The 24,631-nt window shown below is 40.6% G+C and overlaps 1 protein-coding gene across 3 annotated transcripts in view; it reads left to right on the top strand.

Annotated features, from left to right (window-relative positions):
• The window catches only part of PREX2 (phosphatidylinositol-3,4,5-trisphosphate dependent Rac exchange factor 2), a 304,934-nt gene that overhangs the window by 93,794 nt on the left and 186,509 nt on the right, over window positions 1-24,631 (top strand). For all 3 annotated transcript variants that reach the window (XM_084620586.1, XM_084620587.1, XM_084620585.1), the window contains 4 exons: window positions 2,848-2,949; window positions 4,402-4,563; window positions 16,729-16,862; window positions 20,604-20,707. In XM_084620586.1, the coding sequence (XP_084476712.1) occupies window positions 2,848-2,949; window positions 4,402-4,563; window positions 16,729-16,862; window positions 20,604-20,707 (502 nt within the window). The remainder of the gene's footprint in view (window positions 1-2,847; window positions 2,950-4,401; window positions 4,564-16,728; window positions 16,863-20,603; window positions 20,708-24,631) is intronic.

The following is a 24,631-nucleotide window of genomic DNA, read 5'->3' as shown; positions in this document are numbered from 1 at the left end:
ACGGATAATATATTAGCAGCAACAACATACTGAATTGGCTCAAACTGAGATAAAGGAAACAGCTACACAATAAAAGTCTGTAATTTTTACAACACAATTAAGCAGATGTTTTAAAATGTTAAGTATGAGAGTCCTCATGAATCTGCCATAACATGATCAGTTTCCTTGGAAACATGGAGGGAAAAAAAACGAGGAGTACTTGTGGCACCTTAGAGACTAACAAATTTATTTGGGCATTAGCTGTCGTGGGCTAAAACCCACTTCATCAGATGCATTCAATGGAAAATACAGTAGGAAGATAGATTATATATAATATATATTATATTATATATATTTCTCCCTGTCAGAGGGAGAAATCACTGAGCAACTTCTATGCCACCTCCCTTGTCACTGAGCATGTCTTTACACTCCAGTGATTTTTTTGGCAGCTGGAACACCCTCTCACTGTGGACATCCAGCTGCCCCAATTTCAATCAAGGGCTGAAATGTCATTCCCCAACCTGCTCCCAAATTGAGGGGCTGCAAGCAAGGCATAAAGCCACTTTAGTTCTCCCCCACACCACATGCACAACTGGATCCTGCACAGAGAGTAACATGAATTGTGGACACTGTATATGGTGGTGAGGAGCAAAATATGCCTAAGAGTAAATCACGAAGAGCTTATTTTGGGAGACAGGAGGAGGCTATTTTAGAGATAAGTCCAAGCTGAAATCTTGGATCTCTGATCCCCACAAACAGATCTGGATTTGGATCCAAATGAAACTGTTCCTTAAATGGTACTGAATCCAAATGCTATATCTGAACATGGTGCAATTTGAGAAGATTGCAGCACCTTTGCAAAAAATGTAATAATAATCACTGTCCCTCAGTAGTCCAAAAACCCCCTCTACTCAATATGCCTTAGAACTTCCCAAGTGTCTGTCAAAAAAGATGTGCTTTATGCCATGCCCTGAAGGCCATGTGAGTTGGGCTATATCAGACTAGGGAGACAAAATTATTGTATTCTTTTTTTTTTCTTTTGGTTCAGCAACTGGACTGAAATAATTTATTCACATAATTCTAGTCAAAACCAATACCTCTGCCTGGAAGCCATTTGGAAGCCAATAGACAGTTAAAGTAGATCATGGTGCACCAGTGTAACATACTCAGAGAGAGATACTTCACCTGGCAAATGGGTTATCACATTCTGCACTTGATTCAACTTCCAAATGGATTTCAGTTTTACCTTTGTGTAGAGTGCATTGCAGCAGGCCAGTCTAGCTACAGTGAAGGAATAGGGAACTGGGCTTTATTTAGTCTGCAGAAGAGAAGAGTGAGGGGGGATTTGATAGCAGCCTTCAACTACCTGAAGGGGGGTTCCAAAGATGATGGAGCTAGGCTGTTCTCAGTGGTGGCAGACAACAGAACAAGGAGCAATGGTTCACCATACTCTAGAGGCTTTTAAGGTCAGGCTTGACAAAGCCCTGGCTGGGATGATTTAGTTGGGTGTTGGTCCTGCTTTGAGCAGGGGGTTGGACTAGATGAACTCCTGAGGTCTCTTCCAACCCTAATATTCTATGAATACATCATGATAGCAGGTCAACATCCAAAAGATGTAGTTGCAGCCTCCTGGACAGATGCAGATAGATAGAGAACAAAAGTCTTTGTTATTACTGTTGTTTGAGCATCTACAAATAATTGGAAGGCTAACCAGGCTCCCTACCTGGCCCCACAGAGTAGCTAAAGATGAGGATACACACTTTTTTTTTTTAACTTAAAATCAGAGTCTGATCATGTAGGCTGCACTCTGAATTTATTTTTGTTTCTTCTTTGAATTGTAGGGAGACCTTTCCAATATGCCTTCTGTGTTTGATGGGTAAAGAGAGACCCTACTTACCTGCTTTTTAAAAGTGTGAGCAGTAGTAGGACAGTTATCAGTCTATATTACACTACCTTTGATTGTATTGGTATGAAGATCTCAATACATAGAGCTTGATTTCATATAGCTTTAAAGTATATCATATTACTATTTCATCTATTGTTCCTATTCCTACTACTGCATATATACACTCATTACTGTTAGTATTTGGTCCACTTTTTTTTTTTTTATAATTCCAGCAATTTAAATATTTGCCCTAAAGCCACTTGCATATTTTGGTTCTCTGAATGTCTTTAATCCTATCTCTACCTCTCACTGAACTCTGTTTGTGAATGCTTCTGCCAAATGTTCCATATTTTTCTCTGCTTCCAATACTGTGGTCCTGGTTGTAACCGACCTTTTTTATAGCTCATGCCTGGAAAAATTTATTTAGTTTGCATAATATCAGCAATCCAATAATTATCTTTTAGTTTATCTATCTATCTATATCAGAAGAGTGTTTCTTTTCATAGGTTTCAGAGTGGTAACCGTGTTAGTCTGTATCAGCAAAAACATGGTTAAATGAGCTTTAGTACTACTTTGACACACACAAAAACAATTACCCAACTGCAGTTGAGTGTTATTTTTCAAAGGATGTGTTAAAGAAACAAAGTAAAATGTTAGATGTATGGTTTAGTGTCTTTAATTATTATAGTAAAGAGTAGGCGAGTAGATTATGTGTCTGTTCACGATAGTTTTGCAAGTTTACCTTAATATTGTCTTTGTATATGTTAATTTACGATTCTAGGCAAGTGTGTGTTTGTGTCAATGCTTTTGGGAGAGCTTCTTTTTGATGGCAATTGCCTATATTTTAGAGCAGTGATTTCTCACAGGAAACTATAGGAAATAGTTTAATGTAATGTGTTTCTCTCTTGAACTCTTCTAGAACTCATAGTTTGGGAAAATGTCATTTCCTCAGGATTTTGTAATCAAATTTGTTTGCACCCTAGAACTGTATGTTGCTTGGAGGACGTAAGAACACAGATGTTCCATTGGAAGGATATCTAGTAACACCAATACAGAGAATATGCAAGTATCCCCTCCTTTTGAAGGTACTTATGTTTGTTACCTAGGCCTTTATATTCTGCACATAAAACTTGTTGCTATGCATATTTAAGCATGACAGTAACAAGAACCTCTCCCCAAGATGAATGATCCCCCAGATAGATATTGGATTCACACTTGCACTCATTAAAGCCAATGGCACATCTTCCAGGGACTTCAGTGCAAAAAAGATTAACAGGCTTTGTTGGCTGAAAAGGACTGGCACCTCTCTAGTTTCAGCACCCCCTTTGTAGGGTGATAGCCACCTTTTTCATTGTTGAGAGGAAGCCATTAATTTAAACTTCAGTGAATTTAATGAGTTTGATTTCAGTTTGATTTAAGTACATGCTTAAATGCTATGATAGCTAGGGATACAATTATTCATTTGCTAACGGTAAGCATGCAATTAAGTGGCTTCCTGAATCAATGCCATTATTAGTAAATTGTAAACTAAAACAAATGTCAAAAATGCTTTTAAATAGGTACTGTAAAAGGCAGACAGAAAGTACTTTCAGATAACAATAAAATGACACCTGTGTGTGTGTGTGTAATGAATGCATTACAAATTTGTGTTGGATATTGTATAGTTTTTGTTAAAAAGGAGGAAAAAACTTGCATTTTTGAAGAGGAAGCTGCATTTGTTAATTGCATTTTGACTATTGAATAAGTATTTTTTTTATAGTAAAATTTTATCTTCTAAAACGCTGTCAGCTCTGAAAGAGGCACATCTCACTGCACTGACAGACTGAAGGGACACACCTTAACATTTAGTCTTTTTTTTTATTATTTTTTAAAGTGAGGTAAATAATATTATTACTATACTGAGCCCCGAGTCACCCAGCCTATTTCTTCGGTTTTAAAATCACATTGTCCTGTTTTGAAATTGTTTTTATGTTCTTTCCTGCTATGTGAGAAAAACACACAAAGAACAAAAACTAACAGATTCTACAAGAGATACATACATTGAGACTGATACACAAAGTATTGTTAAATACACCAAGTGAACAAACTGCGAAAAATTAGAAAAAAACATGACCCCCTTTCAGTTCACAGTAACCGTAGATACTAATTGTGACAATAATAAATAAGCACTTTAAGACATCTGTATGATTTTTGTCATTAAAAGCTGACTGCCCTATAAAAGAGTATAAAAAGAAGTTAAAGGTCAACATCAAGACCAACCTTTCAAGGGGGAGGGGAGGAGACAGCTGAAATGAAAACTTTGTTTTTTGAAATATCACATATTCTTACTAGTTGCTAGTTTGTCTCTTAGAGCTTTATTGCCTTAGCAGGACACAATGTTGGAGGATGTGATAGGGTTCCACCTAATAAAAGAGGAGTTTGAGATCTACTGTTTAGTTTTAGCATCCCAGTCAATATGAGCTTCCTGGTAATGCACATTTGAGGATCAAAGACTGATATAACTCTTTGTACTATATGTACTCTTTATGTATAAACAGGAGTTATTGAAGCGGACGCCAAAGAAACACAGTGACTACACAATATTACTGGAAGCTCTGCAAGCCATGAAAGCGGTCTGTTCCAATATAAATGAGGCTAAGAGACAAATGGAAAAATTAGAGGTTTTGGAAGAATGGCAGTCTCACATTGAAGGATGGGAGGTAGTGTCACCATATTTCTCATTGTGTAAGACATGGATGCAGTGATGCAACTTTGCAAGTGGGCAATTATCAGCATATGCAGTACATTACTTTTATGACCCTGACTCACAGGGAACTTCTCATTTCACGAGTAAAATCACAATTCTTTCTTAGGATCTACTCTGAGTAATATCAATATTCTTGTCTAAGGATCATCAATGATGCAGACACTCTCAGTGCACTAACCATCTTTCAGAAAAGACAAATTATCTAGCTCTGAATTTAGGACATTAACCATTTTAATCAAATAAGAATATATAAAAATCAGTCTGTGCCTTAGCTCTATGGATTACTAACTGTTGTTCTCAGGTTTTGCTCTTTTTGGAACTTGAAAGTCATGCCTAGTCAACTGCGGGGGAAATGTATAGAACATAAACTTTAGAAAAGTTAACAGATAAGGGATTATCTGAAGATTGCCAACAAATACATGTTCAGCAGTGTGAATACAACAGCCTTTATATTTACAGTTGAGTCTCTGAGCTGCTGAGAGGAAGGTGAAAAAACCCACCCTATCCTGGCCAGTCTGACAATGAGGGAAAAATTCCTTCCCAGTCCCATAAAGGTGACTAGCACAATGTCCACATCAGATCAAAAACACATAGTCTTACTCTAATCCCAGTGTTAGGAGAATGGGAGCTGTTAATCCAGGCATGCAGTGATGCCTTGTTGCAGGGAAAGGGCCTGTACGCCCTCCCCTCAGGCACGCAGGAGCTAGTTGGCTTCTGCTGAGCACCTCCAGCCAGCCAAACTGATCAGCTGATGCTGCCTCTCCCCCAAAATCCAGGAGGAAGCAGGCTGTTATGAGCAGGGCAGGGGAGGAGAAGGGAGAATTGCATTAAGGGGCAAAACCATTTTTCTCCTGACAGTCCAGTCAAAGACTCCATGCCCTTGAGGCAGTGGGTGTACCTAATGTTAATTAAGTGTAGCAGAAGATTTGACTCTTTCTACTATTTCCCTCATGTGCAGGGAGATTTGAATATATCATTTAAAGATTGTTCCTGTGGCAGCATTCCAAATAAGTTTTTTCTCTTGTTTTCAAAATTGGATAGGTAGGATCTATATTTCTACTTGTCTACCATTACGCCTTGAGTCCTGGATTTTAGAGAGTAGTGATTTTCAAACTTCTCAATCCCAGGAACCACTTACCACATTCTGCAAATATTCACGGTACATAGAAGGAATTTCTGTAAGCGTAAAGTATTATATGAATTGGTCATGTGTCTTCAACCTGATCTTACTGCATTCATTTTAGTCCCTTATCTCAAAAATAACAAATCATTAGCAGAAAGAATCCAGGGAAGGCAAAACTGATTAGAGATAGGGTATAGGGCTCATGCAAGGACATATTGTTTGTAGTATTTTGAAAATGAGAAAGTAAAGTGGATAAGGTAAAGAATTACCCACTCCCCCCAAAAGAGAAATGCAGAAAATTCAAAAAGTCTGTACTGAATTCCTAAAGATGTATACAATAATATGCATACCATGGTTACAATTACACAAATATCCCAGATGATAGTGGGGACCAATTCATGTAAAAATGAATTTTTATACTTTCTTTACATGTTTAGGGTTATGCTTTGCACTACAAAACAGCTGTTTGTTTTCCCTAATCATTTAGGGGCTTTTCCATATTTAAATTTAGGAATGCGTTCTGTATTGTGTTAGTTGTCTATTTTGTCTTGTTTACCAGGCATAACAATATATGAGGCCATTGTTAGGTCTATCATACTGTTTTAAAAGGTAAATCTTTCATCTTTTCGGTGCTAGAGAATAAATTAGGGACAAATCCTGTTTACTTTAATAATGAAAGCACTCCACTTAATTTAATGGGATGGCTAAATTTTTATTAGTCATGGTAATTTTATTGCTCATTTTAACTGCCCTGTATGTTAGGCACTGTCCAAATTGAATAAGACAATACCCCTGCTTTGAAGATTTTACAAATGTATGCCCTAATATTACAATTCATTGCATATGGGTAGACTGCTGTACTTGTGTGGTGCTCCACTGAAATTAATGGGGCTCTCTGTAGGCACAGCAGTGAATTACATGACATGGAGCTAATTTTTGGCAATTACACAACATATAGATTTTGATGAGTCATGAGACAGTAAGGACAGGTAGTGGAAGAAGGACAGGGTGAATGTCTGTACAATGACTTGGTTAGTCAGTGAAGCTAGTGCCCAGCCTGATGGAGAAAAAATAAATAAGAAAAGATAAATGGATAGAATGAATAAATATCAAACTAATCAGTCATTTTGTGTGAGTAAGTCTAGCAGATTTGGTCCTATTCCTTCTAGCAGTCCTTTGGCTAAGAAAAAAAATAATCTTGAGGAAGCTTTAGGAATCCCTTTAATTTCAAATCGTCAGACAAAATTAAAAAAAAAATCTTTGTTTGAAAACTTTAATTTTTTTTAAAGTAGATTTCCATGTGAAAGATTTTATTTTTGGTGACAATTGCACACATAGTGACAGTTGGACACACAGTAATTAATTAAATACAAGATTCATCTGAGTCCTGCTTGCTTTTTAAATAGTTGTTTTCCTTTAAAATTTATCATTAAAGAAAAGCCAGTGGACCAAGTCCTGTGCTGTTACACAGTTGCAGATCTGGAATAACTCCTGTTACGGTTCCCTCCCCACTCTGAACTCTAGGGTACACATGTGGGGACCTGCATGAAAGCCCCTAAGCTTATTTCTACCAGCTTAGGTTAAAAATTTCCCCAAGGCACAAATCCTTTGTCCTTGGACGGTACACTGCCACCACCAAGTGATTTAGATAAAGAATCAGGGAAAGGACCACTTGGAATTCCTATTCCCCCAAAATATCCCCCCAAGCCCTACACCCCATTCCTGGGAAGGCTTGAGAATAATATACCAACCAAATAGGTAAACCAGATTCTTAAAAACCGGAACTTTATAATAAAGGGGAAAAAAAAGAAAAGTAAAAGAAGCACCTCTATAAAATCAGGATGGAAGGTAATTTTACAGGGTAATCAGATTCAAAACACACAAGATTCCCCTCTAGGCAAAACTTTAAAGTTACAAAAAACAGGGATAAACCTCCCTCTTAGCACAGGGAAAATTCACAAGTTGAAAACAAAAGGTAATCTAATACGCCCTGCCTTATTTACTTACTCTTTTTGCAATATTGAGACTTACTTTAGGATAGTTTATAGGAGAAGGAGTTTTCTGACCTGGTGCTTCTCTGCTTCCCAAGAAAACACAACACAACGAGCACAAACAAAGCCTCTCCCACCCCAGATTTGAAAGTATCTTCTTTCCCCATTGGTCCTTTTGGTCAGGTGCCACACAGGTTATTTGAGCTTCTTAGCCCCTTACAGGTAAGGAGGAATTCTAGGCTACCCTTAGCTGTATGGTCATGACAACTGCATTGTCTTTAATGGAGTTATGCTACATTTATGCCAATGTAACAGACCAGATTTGATTATGATATGACTGCCATGTGATGCCCAATCTAGCAAAGTTGCTCATTTTCCTAGAGGCATCCTTTTCATACATAGACTATATCTACTCCTTGAAACAGTATAAATGTCAGAGCTATTGTAGGAGGTAACTATTTTAGATAATTCTACACAAACAAATCCTTGAATGCAATGTATGAGAGTGGGTTTAATTAAATAAACATCTGGTTTTCTATAGAGCCTAAGAAAGAGGCAAATGTATTGAAGGTCTCTTACCAGAGGAAATGTTTAACACATTGCTTGGCTTTTTCTGGGAGGAAAAAATATTTTTAGAACTCAAGGATGAAAGCATGACTTAAATTCCCATCCAAGTGTCATAAAACTAAGCTTGTGTTTATGATAAAAAGAGATGTATGGAAAAACAGAACATCTGCTTCAAGAAAGAAGATTCTTAATACAATTACCTTTTCACTTAATATTCTAGATTGTTAAATATATTGGGCTTAATTCAGAACTTGTATAAGTGGGTTTCTAAACTGGTGGAATGGCTCAGGAATTAAAAACATCTGTCAGTAAAATTTGTGCGAAGGTTGCAACAAGAGAGAGAAGAAAACACGTGCACACGCAAAATGGTTTTTCATGTAAGCAGAACACTGAAAATCCCAGCTTGGTTTCAACCCAGCTTAGTACCAGTTGGATGGGAAATTCTGCCATCTCTTAGGCTTTCCCCTCATCTTACCACCAAAATAGCTGTTTTTATCGAGATTTTTGTATTCATGAGAGTCTGAAGCTACGTCTAGAATGCACATCACTGCCTGCAGTAGTTATATGCCTCAGTGAAAAGCAGGCCATGTCCACACTGCAGTGTGGAGATACATGTGTCAGTGAATGGGCTCTGGCAGCAGGGAAAGGCTCCAGCAGCGGGGAGCTGCCAAAACCTTTTCCAGTAGCTTCCCTGCTGCCAGAGTTTTTCCATGCTCCTAGAGTGTTTCACAGCAGCAGGAAAACAGTGGAACATTACATTGCTAAAAGCAGCCATGGAGCTGGGAGAGGTACTGCTTGGGTGAGAAGGGTACGTACCCTCAGGCTTCAGGCATATCTTTACTCTACTGGCCTAAGCAGTTCCTCACAGTGTACATCTGTTTGCACCTGTGCCAGGGGGGCACGTAGCGTTTGTACTCTACATGCCACTGAAAGGAGTGTGCAATGTAGATGTACTCTGTGCTTGAAGTCCTCAGTCCTGCCATATTTTTTACCCCATGAAAAGACTAAATGAAGAGTTAATTTTCTTTTTGTTGAGCAACTGTGTCCGTCACAGGGTCTCTGCTGAGGTCCTGTCCATTGACTTGAATGGAATTGCATCCATTTACATCAGGTGTGAATTTGGCCCAGTATATTTTGGATGAATAACTTTATTTCACAAATATTAAAAACAACAAACACTGATTCTGAACTTATAGTGCTGTATCACAAGTGCTTCATTTAATGCTAGTAAACATTAACTGAAGTACTGTGGTATTGATGCTGTATCAAGGTTGAGAACCTGCAGCCCCATTCTACAGACTAGGAATATAAATCCATGTTTTTCCATGGGAATTCCGTTAACAGTGACTTTTCTTATGTTTGATCTTACCCAAATAATTTGTCCTGAACCCAAATATTTACTAAAATCTTGTTCTGCTGCTTTTGAATGATCTAAATGGGGCAAAAAAATTGTTCTAAATTCACCTGAGAAATTTTCCACACACTTTTTGTGCTTGGACCAATCAAAAATATTGTGATTCTAAAACTTCAGAAAAAGAAAAGGAGAACTTGTGGCACCTTAGAGACTAACAAATTTATTTGTGCATAAGCTTTCGTGAGCGACAGCTCACTTCATCGGATGCATTCAGTGGAAAATACCGTGGGGAGATTTATATACATAGAGAACATGAAACAGTGGATGTTACCATACACACTGTAACAAGAGAGTGATCGCTTAAGGTGAGCGATTACCAGCAGGAGGGGGGAGCGGGGACTTTGGCAGTGATAATCAAGGTGGGCCATTTCCAGCAGTTCACAAGAACGTCTGAGGAACAGTGGGAGGTGGAGGGGGGGACTAAACATGGGGAAATAGTTTTACTTTGTGTAATGACCCATCCACTCCCAGTCTCTATTCAAGCCTAAGTTAATTGTATCCAGTTTGCAAATTAATTCCAATTCAGCAGTCTCTTGTTTGAGTCTGTTTTTGAAGTTTTTTTGTTGAAGAATTGCCACTTTTAGGTCTGTAATCGAGTGACCAAAGGGATTAAAGTGTTCTCCAACTGGTTTTTGAAGGTTATAATTCTTCATGTCTGATTTGTGTCCATTTATTCTTTTACGTAGAGACTGTCCAGTTTGACCAATGTACATGGCAGAGGGGCACTGCTGGCACATGATGGCATATATCATATTGATAGATGTGTAGGTGAACGAGCCTCTGATAGTGTGGCTGATGTGATTAGGCCTTTCCAAGAAGCCACGTGATAATGCAGCCCCACAGCTTGCTCTGGCACGCCCGTTCATCTGTGGCAAAGTACACAAGGCACAAATAACAGGTTCCAGCCTATGGGTTCAAACTGTTCTATTCACACCCTACAACTGGGTTCACAGGTAGTGGCTGAAGTGAATGAAAGACACAGTTGAGGTAGAGCTAAGGCTACCCCAGACGAAAAGGGTGTGTAAAAACTAGATCATATTGGCAGAAATGTTTATTATCTGTGGAGTTGCATCTTTGCCTTGCCAACCACCAGGATCCCTTGGCCAGGTATGACAGTCCAGACAACTGGACCAGAATAGATGCAAACACAGGCCACAAAGAAGGAAGCCTCTGCTATCCGCCTCCTCGGTCATTTCAGTTCAGGCAGCCACAGGCCAGGATGGCATACCTACCAGCTCAGGTCTCACTGACCCTTTCCTTCCTTTTGGAAACAGGTTATCTAGTTCCTAAGTGTGTGGAAGAACATCACATCAGACCAATGGGGACTAAGCATGGTGGAATCAGGATATACCCTGCCTTTTCTATCTCCCTTCCTGCCTCTCTTCCCAGTCTCTTTTCAGGGACCCATCTCATGAGTCTATATTGGGAGCTATAGAGGAGGTGCCTCATCCTCACTGGGGAAAAGGGTTTTACTCTCAGTACTTCCTAATACTGAAAGCCAGAGAGGGTGAGGCCCATTTTAGATCTTCAGAACCTAAACAAATACATCAAAAAGTTAAAGTTCCTTATGGTTTCCTTTGCTGTAATTATCCCTTCTCTAGCTGAAGGTGATTGGTGTGCTGCCCTCGATTTACAGGATGCCTATTTCCATGTGGCAATCCTCCCTGGCCACAGAAGATTCATGGTGGGAGGAGATCATTTCCAGTCCACCGTAATAGATTGAAGAATATCATCTGCATGGGTGATGGGTAAGGGTTTTCATCAACTATCTGGCGGTGGTGGCAGCCTACCTCTGCTGTTGAGACGTCCACTTGTATCAGTACCTGGATGAGTGGTTGGTGCAGGTCCACTCCACATACCATATTCTAGAAGGACAAGGTGTAGTTTAGGCTGTGTCTTAATTTCTTTCCAAACTAGTGTCTGATTTTCACCTTAAGCGGTCAATACAGTCACTTGTCTTTTTTTTCCAAAGTCACATACTCACAAAATGAACAAACGTTGCACGCTTCAGAGATGCACTGAGCCCTAGCCTTTTACCTGGGTAGAACAAAGCTATTTTGGGGTTTCTCTTCAGCTGTTTATATTCTATGAAGAATGAATGAGAGGTCACCCTATTACAGCACAACAGCTTTCTAAATGGATTACCAGGTTCATTATTATGTGCTATGCTGTTAAAAGTCATTTGGCTTCTGTTGCATTTGTGGGAAACGTGTCTATCACGTACATCTGCAGAGCAGTGGCATTGTCCTCTATATATGTTTGGTAGACACTATGCAATTTCTACAGCATCAAGGGAAGACACAAATGTGGGAAAAGCAATACTGTAGTCACTCTTCAGATGAGACTCCTAGCCCCATCTCCATTTTAAATAGCTTGGGTGGATATATACAGTCACTTGAAGAAGAAAAAATGGTTACTCACTCAACCTTGTAACTGTTGTTCTTTGAGATGTGTTGCATAGGTCCATTACATTACATTACCCACCCTTCTTCCCCAACACATGGGAGTTTATCATTGAAATTCCACTATGAAGGAACTGAAGGATTGACAGGGCAGTGCTGCCCTTGCCTTACAGCAGAGGTTCACAAATTGGTTTTCCCTGAGGCCCACCTGTGCAGCTGCAATAGGCACTGTAGCCCACTATTAACACTTCTGGAGGAAAATTATTAATTTTATTTATTACATACACATGAAATGTATGTACCAGCAGGAGGCCAGTACTCACTGGGAGCATCTTTCCACTCCCCTCCTGATCCCAGCCCTTCAGTGCTGTGGCCTGAGGGCAGTGGTACCCCTCCTCTCGAAAAGGAGTGCACCCCATTGATGCCCCGGAGTGCCAGGGGCAAAAGCCCTGAACTCACCCCCAAAATTGAGTCAAAGCTCCATGTGACTCCCTTACCATACACAAGATCCCCCTGGTCACTGCCCCCAAGGGGCTCTGGTAGTCATGTGGGGGTGGGCTGAGGTTCCTTGGTGTTGCCTGCCATGGGTGGCAGTTCTGGCACATTCTGCACATTCTGGGGCAGAGGGGTGAGGGGGATGACACCAAGAGCAGTTTTGTCCAAGATAGAGGACACTGATGACAGATGGCTCATGGGGAGGTGGAGGGTGCGGGACGGATTGTGGCATATGAAGAGTTAAGGATGTTTCAGAAGGGGTGGGGTATCCGTGTTTTAGGTCAGGGGAACCAACAGGTAGCAAAATGCCTGAGCAAGCCCAGTTGCTGGGAACAGGCTGAGGATGCTCCTGCTGGTAGCTTCATGCTCCACCCTGGGGAGGGATGGCTGGCTGGCTGGTGAGGGTACCACGTGTGGCCTGCAATGGAGAGGTGTTGCGGGGGGTGGGGTTGGATCCTAGCATGGACAGCAGAGATGGGAGTGGGGAAGCGGACAGTGCATGTGGGAAGGGGGTGTCTCCTGCCCCCCCCACTGCAAAACAGCACACCCACACCCTGCCACTGGCAACTGAGATGGAAGGGACTGCTCAGTGCACGGGGCAGGGGGGAGTCCCTGATACTCCCTACTGAAAAATAGCAACCCCCTGCCCCCGCCCCCCAGCCACATGCAAGCCAGATACTGAGTTCTGGTCTACACTGGGGAGGGTGGGGGGATTTATCTGAGTTATGCAACTTCAGCTACATGAATAATGTAGCTGAAGTCGATGTACTTAGATCGACTTACCATGGTATCTCCACCCCGGTGAGTTGACTGCTGTTGCTCCCCCGCCTCTTGCAGCGCTGGAGTACAGGAGTCGATGGGAGAGCGCTCAAGGGTCGATTTATTGCGTCTAGACTAGACGCGATAAATCAATCCCCGCTGGATCGATCGCTGCCCGCCGATGTGGCGGGTAGTGAAGACATACCCTGAGAAAGGGAAGAGGAAACCTCCCAGCTATCCATCTGCTGCTTCCCCAACCCCAGCTCCTCTGCCCCTCTGAAAAATCCATCTCGTCCAGACCCTCCCCCCAAACTCCTGTGTAAACATGCTCTCGGTGCAGCCTTTGTCAGGCAGGGCAAGTGGATGGGGCAGTGTGCCATGGAGCTGCATTGAAGTGCTAGAGCCGGGAGGGGAGTGGAAAGATGCAGTTTGGGGGGGCAATGCCCCTATATGCCCCCACTCCCAATCTCTGACCCTGCCAACGGACAACCCGGGACTGTGTTGCATCCCACCTTTGGGCCGTGACCCACAGTTTGGGAACCCCTGCCTTGGAAGCCGGGGCAGATGCATAGCTGTCTCACAGATACTACTTGGGAAAACTCTCCAGCACTGGTGCACGAGATATGCACATACCTACTCCATAGACATATGCAACACATCTTGAAAAACAAGAGTTATAGGAAGGTGAGTGATCTTTTTTTCTGGCCCTTACAGTGCTAAATAAATAAAAAGAATACTGAAAGGTTCTCTATGCTGAGTGGGTTGTGATAGTGTTCTGTGGAAGAGCTGGATTTGATTTCTTTCTCACTCTCCAGGGCTTCAATGAATACAGTAACACTTAACAAAAATCACTGACATACAGCTATACCGTCACAAGTCAGATCTTGTCAAATGTTATAAGATAAGCAAGGTTATCATTATTTAATATTCAGATGGGAGATCTCCAAGGGAAAAGGAGTCCATGAAACACTTGTTTATTTAATGCAACATGCTGCAGCCATTTTTTCATCTCATGGGACCTCAGCCGGCAGTTTCTTAAGAATGGAAAAGAAAAATAACACCTAGAGTAGTGATATGATGAAAACTACAGTTAATGCAGTGTTAAAATTGAGACTTTAATCATGTGTCAGGCATTCAGAGTCAAAATAACCTATCCATTTTACCTGTGCATAAAGTACGGCATTGGTTTTCACACTGTGGGCACACTTCGCTGTGGGGGACATGATGAGGTTATCGGGGGTGGGGGGGTGCAGGATGGGCTGCCGGGCTGTGGCTGGGTGTCAGGTCCAAGGCAGGGAATCAGTGAGGAGTGCACGCAGGGAGTCCCAAGCGGTCAGTGAGGGAGGGAGAGTGAGGAGCCCCAATATGGTCTGTACCACATTGTCATGGGTGCCTCTGGGGATGGAGCCAGTGGTCCTGCTGCCATCCCAGGTGTGAGCCACTTGCTTAACTCAGTGAGTCTTTCCTGGACTGGCAGGAGTTGGGGGAAGGGGCAGCAAAAAAAAGTTTGGTCAATAGGGTCTTTTGGTACATGAACGTGGAACAATAAGCTGCATTACTACAGCTGTTTGGAAAATGGTTATCTTCCCCCCAATAACAATGAAAACAAGATTTTTCATCAAAATTTTCCACAGAAAATTTCATTTTTTTGTAGAAAAAACAAAAAAAATTGCCGAAAAGTTGGTGGTTTTCTGTCTAGTGGCTCCAGATGGCACAGCCAGACACGTAGATTTGGCAAATTCATTCTGAAAGACAGTGTGTGTAAATGGTTGAAACTTGCCCTAGTAGATTCTTGAGTCTGTTCCCAGCTCTGCCAGTGACATTGTGCAACCGCTTTTACTTTAACAGTACAGTGAATGAATGATACATGTCTGCCTCCTAAGATTGGAGTTTGACGGCTTGTCGTCTCAGTGCATTAGTCCACATACAAGGGGTGTGAATTCTAGAGCTCACTAGTGTGTTGCACACTAATGGGCCCATATGGTCCGTGCTGATGCACACTAAGAGTTCCCTAGAGTGCATTAATGTAGTCCCATTTCAAACAGTACACTTTTAGTGTACACAGGGAAGTTAGTGTGCAACATGTTAGTGTGCACTGGAAATGTATACCCCTGTAGTAAAGATTGTGAAGTACAAAGAATTAACAACACTCAGAGGAAGAGCTGTGACTAGAACCCCTGATTTCCTCCTGGATCTCAACTCAGAGCATCTTCTCTTGGGCCAAAGTAATGGGGTTATAGGGAAACGGTATCCATGACTGCTGCTTCTTTTGCATCCCCCACATCCTCAACTATAGCTCTGTTCCTATCATGAAAGTAGCTCATAGCACCCTAGGTGCACGCTCAGTGTAACTGGCACGTAGAGAGATCTGTGGAGTTATAGTGTGCTCAGTGTAGACAGCATATTCAGAAATTTTAGCAGCAAAGTCTTTAACAAGCTCCTTTACATGAGTATATGGTGATTTTCCGGTGTTTATATCTCACCAAAACTGCCTGAATTGTCAGGGGGCAGCAAAAGATAGGCAATCTCCCAGCCAAATGTCAAGTTCCTTCTCTAAAGCACTGAGATGCTAGAACTCTTCAAACAAACCACTGGAGAACTTTTTAATCATTGGAAAAACTACTTATTTTTCACTAGCGTTAGTTTTCAAACAGCTGACCTATTTTCACTGACACTTGAAAAAAATCATCCTTAGAAAGAGAGAAGCATGGAAAATTTCATCAAATGGTTAAAGTTTGGCAAAATTAAAAACAACTGAGAACAGGGACTATAATGGAATGTGTTAAAACCTTTATTGTAGGTTTCATTGTCAGCTTTGTCTATAATTTGTATTTTGATCGTTTTTATTTTTTGAAAGTTTGGTATGAAAGTACATACATTTAACTATTTAAAATACATCAGAACTACTTCACTGACAAATTAGGTTCAGTGTGACAGAATTTCTGTTGTGTGCAGTCTTCTGAAACATGACCCCTCTAATTTCATTTTTTCATAAGAATTTGACCATACTTAAGCTATTTGAAGGTCATTGTTATGGTTTTTATAGCCAACCTAGCTCTAATCATTTGGCTAAATTGTCACAGAGATTAATATAATTTGAGAGATTTAATAATCCACAAAAAAAAAAGCGAGAAAAAAACCCAGAACCTGATGGTAACAGGAGATTAATGCAAAGTCTTCATTAAATAAACATTTCAAATCAGTGTTAAACTTAAAAGCAAACTACTGTGTGTTTTTCTTTCTAGTAATTTTAAAAAAAGGAACTGCTATAATTGAAAATTAATTTGTATGGAAATCTGTATTCTGCTTGGTTTTGCAAACGTCATCAATTTGCATGGACTAATCTGCTTCTCGCCATTTGGTTTAGGGGTCCAACATCACAGATACATGCACGGAAATGCTAATGTATGGAGTTTTGCTGAAAATTTCTGCAGGAAATATCCAGGAGCGTGTATTTTTTCTTTTTGACAATCTTTTGGTCTACTGTAAACGAAAACACAGGTAATTTATTAGCTTTTACTGTAGAAATTATTTACATTTTTCCCATATGAACAAGTACGTCATAGTGAGAGACATAAAAGAAATTGATATTGCCTAAATAACTAGTACAGAGATGGGGAAACTGTTTTAATTGTGGTATAAGGCACTAACATTGCAAAGAAAAACATGCACGAGGACCCCTGTGCCTGCACAGATGCCATTTATAGAATTGAGGCTTAAGGGTAATATTTTCAAAAGTGCCTATGGGACTTATGATCCTCACGACCACTTTCAAAAGTGACGTACATTTAAGAGCCTAAATCTTATTGAAAGTCAGAACTTAGACTCTTAACAATAACCATCCAAGAATATCCAAAGTCAGTGGGATTCTGGATATAAATGAAAGAATCATCCTAAAGAATAATTTGTAAATAATATATATTTAAGGTGTGTGAGAAGTCTTAAAAAATGTGTGAGAGACTTCAACTGTCTATTGTTTTGATTGGGAGTACAATTCCTGTTTGAAAACTGTCAGATATATACTTTTTACACAGAGCTGTGAATAGATTTGACTCCTTATTCCTAAAAAAAATCTATCTAGTTATTTTCTGAATGTTTGTACAAAATAAGTTATATACTTTATTCACGTTATCACATGTACAGTATGCTCTATGATTTATTTATCTCAGAGCATCAGGATAAGATTATATCCCGATGCTATGAAAATCTCTTCACCTGCATTAGTTACAGATTTGGGGAAAGATGTTCTCTAGGATCTGTAGTGGCTTCTACTGGAATAGACCCTTGTGGAGGGCATTGGGTGTGGAAGGTCTGCCAAGGCAGGATGCTGCAGTGTTGGAGAGCAGCCACAGACTCCTTTGCATTAGAAAGAAATAGGGAGCCACTTCAGATCAAAAAGTTTGTGGCACCAGTTTTGAAGGGACTTTGTCAGAGTGGCCAGGAAATGCACTGATTCAGCCTTCTCCTGTAATGGTTCCCATAAAAAGAGCTGCTAGGGAGCTCCCAGCAGGAGTTAAAACAGCTCTCCCCAGATGAAAAAGGGTGGTAGTGCAAATATTGCCTGCTAATTTGGGGCTTTTACAGGTGTAAGGAGCTGCACGGGCGCCGGCTTCCTCTTATCCCCGGGAATGCTCAACCCCCATTCCACCCCAGGCCCTGCCCCCACTCCACCCATTCCCCCAAGACCTCACCCCTGCCCCACCTCTTCCCATCCCCACTCCACCCCATCCTCCGCCCCCCTTCCCCCAACCCCAGCACCTTCTGCACGCCGCTGAACAGTTGATCACTGGCAGGCAGGAGGCGCTGGGAGGGAGGGAGGGAGAGAAGCTGATCAGTGTGGCTGTCAGCGGGCGGGAGGCACTGGGGGGGGGGGGGGGGAGGAGAAGGAGCTGATCTGCAGGGCTGCTGGTGGATGCTGAGCACCCACTATTTTTTCCAGCCCCAGAGCACCCATGGAGTCGGCACGCATGAGGAGGTATAATTTACACCTTTGTGCACTAGCTCTAGTGAATCTGCCTCTTTGTTTTTATGATTCAATATTTGAGGGCTGTGTTGTAGAAATTCTACAGAATTTACTGTAAGAAGGTATATTTATTTTTGATTTTCAGTTAAAACATAGTTTAGGTTAAAAACGTTTATCATTCTGCCCTCCAATAAAATTTCAAGATAGTTTATATAGGATATAAAAATGCTATTAAATATCTCTTATCAATGGCCTTTTAAAAAGAATGAAGCAAAGTAGAAAGGAAGCAAGTGGGGTTTGAGAGCAGAACTCTGATGAGGAAAACAGGAAATCTGGGTAAAGGACAGGGTTGTTAATAAGATGAAGATTTATAAATGTTGAAATGGAAATTAGATACACAAACTTATAAATATTTTGTTACACTATAACAACTAATAATAATATCGAGCTCTTGTCCTTAGATCTCAAAGAACTTTACAAAGGAGGTCAGTATGATTTCCCCTATTTTACAGTTGCGGAAACTGAGGCACAGAGAGGGGAAATGACTTGCCTAAGGTCACCCAGCATGCCAGTGGCAGATCCAGGAATAGAACCAAGGTCTCCTAAATTCCAGTCCAGGGCTATAGCCACTAGGCAACACTGCCTTGCCTGTAGTCCCTCATGTGATCAGACATAGAGAAAATTATAATTCAATGAGAACAAATTAAATCCTAGTTAGTGTCATATGAGGCTTGAGATTTTAGTTTCAAAGAAGTCAGGGGATTCATAGTTAAGGTTCCTTTAAGAACTTTTACTCAGCCACATAAATGTGTTTCCAGTCTGTTGTGTGAGGGGAACAGGCATCTGGTGAATGGCTAAGATGAGTTATTGTTGGAGGAAAAGGTGCCCATCTTGGATAAAATACTTACATTTCATGTAGAAGCTGAAAGCATTTGATCTATGACACTAGAGTCTTAAGGTTCTTTCTTCTCCTTTCTTCCCCCTTATTTCCTTTCCCATCCCCAAAGATAGATGCCTGTTTAGAATGTTTGTAACTAGCCAATATATGTATTTCATCACTATGGCTTTGATTCTGGAAAGCATCTCTGTTCAGGATGCTACTTGAGCGCATGCTTATATGTTCTTCACTCTCATTGAAGTCAACAGAACTGTGCTTAATGTTAAGCATGTGCTTAAGTGCTTCTCTGAATGGGGGGCTAACATTGCTAAATCAAATATCACCTATACAAATGTAGGTGACCAAAATTAAAGAATGAAGGGTGAAATCCGGGCCTCATTAAAGTCAATGCTTTTTTTTTAATTGCTATAATTTCTATAAAAACAATATGTATACTAACTGGAACTCATAGCTCATACTGCCTCATCTCTGCTGTGTTCCCTGGCCTTTTGTATTTGTGTCATTCCCTTTTAATACTGAAGCAAGAAAAAATTTGCACGGTCAATATGCCTATTTTATGTTTGATAAAAATGTACTAACCAAACTGTTGTTCAGATAAGGATTATTCAGTAAGCATATGGGAAAGAAAACTGCCCTGTAAGCATAATGGATCATTCAAGTTAATGCAGGTGGATATACTTGGAGTATCCTACCTCAATCAGTGCTTAAGAAGTTAAAGAAAATAACTGACTGTGCATATTCAGCACATGGTTATCACAGTCATAAGCTATGCTGTGCTTTAAGGCATTTACTTTTGAAATAAAATGGAACATACTCTTCACCCAGAGCTCCCTACATGGCATATTGGAAGTTTAGAAAAGAAATTGGTCTTAGAGATATCTGAGAGCCAAGAGCCTCAGAACATTTCATAACAGTTCCAAAAATCTTCTTGTTCTGATAACTCGATAGTGGATGCATCAATGTTTATCAAACATTCCAGAATGATTCTCTCCTGGAAGTATGAGAGGCTTCAGCCCAAAAGGTAGTTAATCAGCAAACTAGAAGTGACTGATAAAAGAGATTTAGAATGAAAATGCTGTGTGTGTGTATGGAGGGGGAAAGGGGTGTCATCCTAACTGAACTTTCTCCACTTTCCTCACTGTACTAATGTAAGCTAAACTGTATTATGAGTTAACTATAATTTTATAGCAGCTCTATAAGAGATGTAAGTTCTTTGTGACAGGGTCCATTCTGATTTCTACAGCACCAGTACAATTGGACCTTGATTCTTATAGCAGCCATTAGATGCTACTGAAATACATAAAAATAATAGTAGTTATGGTACAGAAACAATGTATAGTATGGTGTTTGGACAATGTTCTTATGCTTTTTCTCTTACAAGACGTTTGAAAAACAGCAAAGCCTCTACTGATGGCCATCGGTATCTTTTTCGAGGCAGAATAAACACAGAGGTAATGGAAGTGGAGAACGTAGATGATGGCACAGGTGAGTACATTTGAAGCGATCAGTTATAACATAAAGAACCTCGTCTTGTATGTGCTGAGCATCTCCTGTGGATTGTTAAGCAGTCTCAAGTGCCATAGATTCCTGAGGGAGTGGAGAGTGCTCAGCACCTTGCAGTATTAGCTTTAAAGGAAATAATAAAGATCTCACTTTATAGGAGCAGATAGTCCCAATAAAACTGTGCTTCTGTGACACATCACTGATTTCAAACATTATGAGCTGGGCAGTTACCGTTCTAGGGCTGCTCTTATAGATTCATAGATACTAAGGTCAGAAGGGACCATTATGATCATCTAGTCTGACCTCCTGCACAACACAGGCCACAGAATTTCACCCACCCACTCCTGCGAAAAACCTCTCACCTATGTCTGAGCTATTGAAGTCCTCAAATCGTGGTTTAAAGACCTCAAGGAGCAGAGACTCCTCCAGCAAGTGACCCGGGCCCCATGCTACAGAGGAAGGCGAAAAACCTCCAGGGCCTCTTCCAATCTGCCCTGGAGGAAAATTCCTTCCCAACCCCAAATATGGCGATCAGCTAAACCCTGAACATATGGGCAAGATTCACCAGCCAGATACTACAGAAAATTCTTTCCTGGGTAACTCAGATCCCACCCCATGTAACATCGCATCACAGGCCATTAGGCCTATTTACCATGAATATTTAATTACCAAAACCATGTTATCCCATCATAACATCTCCTCCATAAACTTATCGAGTTTAATCTTAAAGCCAGATAGATCTTTTGCCCCCACTGCTTCCCTTGGAAGGCTATTCCAAAACTTCACTCCTCTGATGGTTAGAAACCTTCGTCTAATTCCAAGTCTAAACTTCCTGGTGGCCAGTTTATATCCATTTGTTCTTGTGTCCACATTGGTACTGAGCTTAAATAATTCCTCTCCCTCTCCAGTATTTATCCCTGTGATATATTTATAGAGAGCATTCATGTAGCATTCATATATGTTATTCATGTAGCTGGAGTAGTGTTACTTAGGTCGACTTACCCTGGTAGTGAAGACAAGCCCCGAGTCTATCAGTTACAGTTGACTGATTTAAACTGGTGGCAGAGTCATGATGAAATGCTAAAGTGATGTTTATTGTCTTGACTGAAATGGTGCTTTAAATTTCACTTTATAACATGCAGCACGCTTACATGAGAGATTCCTGTTCCTATAATGTGGTAGTAAAAACAGTTTTGAAAGTTGTGTCTTTTAGAACATTATCTTATTTGCTTTTAAATGCTATACTTGCAACACAATAAGTTTAAAAAGAGGAAAAGGGAAAAAGATATTTTATTCCTTTACAATTTTAATGCATAGAACTGGTCATAATTTTCTTGTTTTTTGTTTAAAGACACACACCTACACACACCCTGGAAAGTGAAAACTGAAAACATTTTGTATAAATGTTTGGGTTTCAGTTAAAATTTTCCAGGTTTTTGGAAGCCAAACATTTTTACCAACACATGACATGTTTTTGGCTTTCAGTTTAAAAAAAATGAAATACTTTGGAGGTTTATTTTTTCAGTTCGGGATTTCTGCCTCACACGCTGCAGCACATAGAAGGGGGAGAGGGTAAATTGGGAAGGGAAAGAAGCAGCCCCTTCTTCCCCATGGGAGGAAGGCTTACTAGTGAGAGGGGTAGGAGGAAGGAGAGGGAACTCTGGATAGAGTGGACTGAGAATTATCCAACTAAATGTTTTTTCATTAGAAAATGTTTATTTGTTGAAATTGAAACTGTCCACCAAAAACATTTGAACAAATCTCCTTATTCAAAAAATTTTGGGAAAAAGGTTTGGAAATGATTGAAATCTGTTTTCAACATTTTTTAAATGAAAGGTTTCATTTTCTGATTTGAAATGACTACTTCTTTAGAAATTTTTGGTAAACTATACTAAAACATGTTAAAATGTATAAAAGGTAAAAAAATGAAATATTTAAAAATTATGAAAACATTTTGACCCAATTCATTTTTTTCTGGACAATAACTTTGCACAAAATTTTGGTATTTTGAATTTTTGTCCAATGCGGGGATGGGAAACTTAAAATCTCAAAAAGTCTTGTGGGACAGGAAAGCCATTTCTTGCCCAGCTCTGCTTGTGGAGAACTGTCCTAGCTGCTCCCAGTTAACGTCTCATCATTGCCAGCATGTCTCCACTGCTCTCTGCCCCATCAGAGATGAACCTCTGCTAGCCAGGTGAGCATATATCTAAATTTACTGCAAAAAACAATTGGCATTTTCTGACCAGCTCTACTAATACAGAATTTCACTTAGGAAGTTGATTTTCTTTAAGAAAAACTAATAGAGATTGGTGGTGGAGGGGATGCGGATGATGACCACTCTGAGGGGCTGGAAGAAGCAGGTGGTGGGTGGAGCCAAGGAGAAATCAGGTAGATGAAGGAGGGAGGGAGTTGGTAGTTGGTTGGTTTTCATGTTTTTCAAGATTACAGTATGATAAGTATCTTCATAGCAAGTCAGAGGGAGGGTTTTCAGTCCTGCTTCCTTCTCTAACTATTGTTCCTTTCCCCTTCTCTTCATCTCCAAGCTGTTTGAGCATGCTGTTTAGTCCCAGTGCTCCTCCATTTTCTTTGTCAGTCGGCTTCCACCCTTTTTGTGCCACTGAAACTTACTTCACAGCAGACACTAATGACCTCTTCCTCATCCAGTCTAAGGGTGATATCTCCTTGCCCATTATTCTTGGTATTTCTACAATCTTTGGCCTGTTAACCCCCAGCTTCTACTTGGGACCCTTTCATCTTTGGTTTTTGTGACTCTCATCTTTTCTTGGCTCTCCTCCGACCTTGCTGACCACTCCTTCAATGTAGTCTTTAGTGAATCCTCTTGTTCCTTCTCCTCCTGTTTCTCTCTTGTGTTTCCTATAGTTTTGCCAACAATCCTTTCATTTTCTTCACCTGACATCTAATGCCTGGGTGACTTCATTTGCTCCCATGATCTCTCATACCATCAATATATTGCTGACGTGCCCCATCACACTTCTCAATTCCTAATCTCTTCCACTCTGTTCAGGCTCACATCCTTCCTCACCTTTCATTGTCTTGTCCTGAATATCCTACTGCTTCTTCCAGCCTATCAACATTTCATCTTTACTCCTATATTGTTTCCCTCTCTCTCATTCCCCTCCCCCATCCCAAAAAATGCTATTATCCCCTCAGTCACTTAAAAGCCTTGGGGGTTATCTTTCACTCTTTCCTTTCTTTCTGTCCTCATATCCTGATTATTATTTAATCTTGTTCCTTCCCCTTCTGAAACATTACTAAAATCCAGTGCTTCCCCTTTTCACTGCTGCTAAGGCCTAAATTCATGTTTCGGTTCTCTTACCTGGATTACTGTAACCTCCTCGCTTCCTACATCCTTGACTCTCCCCCTACCCACATCAACCTGTACAGAATGCTGAAATACTCTTTCTTTCTGCTGCTTTTGCCACGTCACCCCTCCTCATGTTGCTTCACTGTTTCTCTGTATGATGTTAAAATGCTTCAGCTCCATTTTCAGGTCCTGTACAGTTGTCCCCTTGCCAACACCTTTTCTCTATGTACAGCCCCTCCCTACAACCGATGCTGCACCATTGCTTCTTAGCTTGCTGCTCCTTTTGTCTCTCTCTCTCCCACTTGCATCATCATGCCTTTTTTCACACTGCCCCCATGTGTGTGATCTCCCTTTCTCTGTGTCCAGTGGGTGCATTCAAATGCCTCTTGTATAACCCACTTAATTCATTATGCTTTCTACAGCTGATGTCTAACCTAGTGCTATCGGCTTCTTTTGTTTTGCCCTGTCTTATTGCTAAATGTACTGATCTATTATTTCAATCTTCATTCACGTTTGTTTTGCATATTCTTATTTGGAATTATATTGTTTTCTTCCCCTTAATTGTCCGTTGCCATCATTTT

Source organism: Lepidochelys olivacea (assembly GCF_965140295.1).
Source record: "Lepidochelys olivacea isolate rLepOli2 genome assembly, chromosome: 2".
Taxonomy (NCBI): domain Eukaryota; kingdom Metazoa; phylum Chordata; order Testudines; family Cheloniidae; genus Lepidochelys; species Lepidochelys olivacea.
The sequence above is the reverse complement of the archived record's forward strand: the minus strand, read 5'-3'. Positions and strand labels throughout refer to the sequence as shown.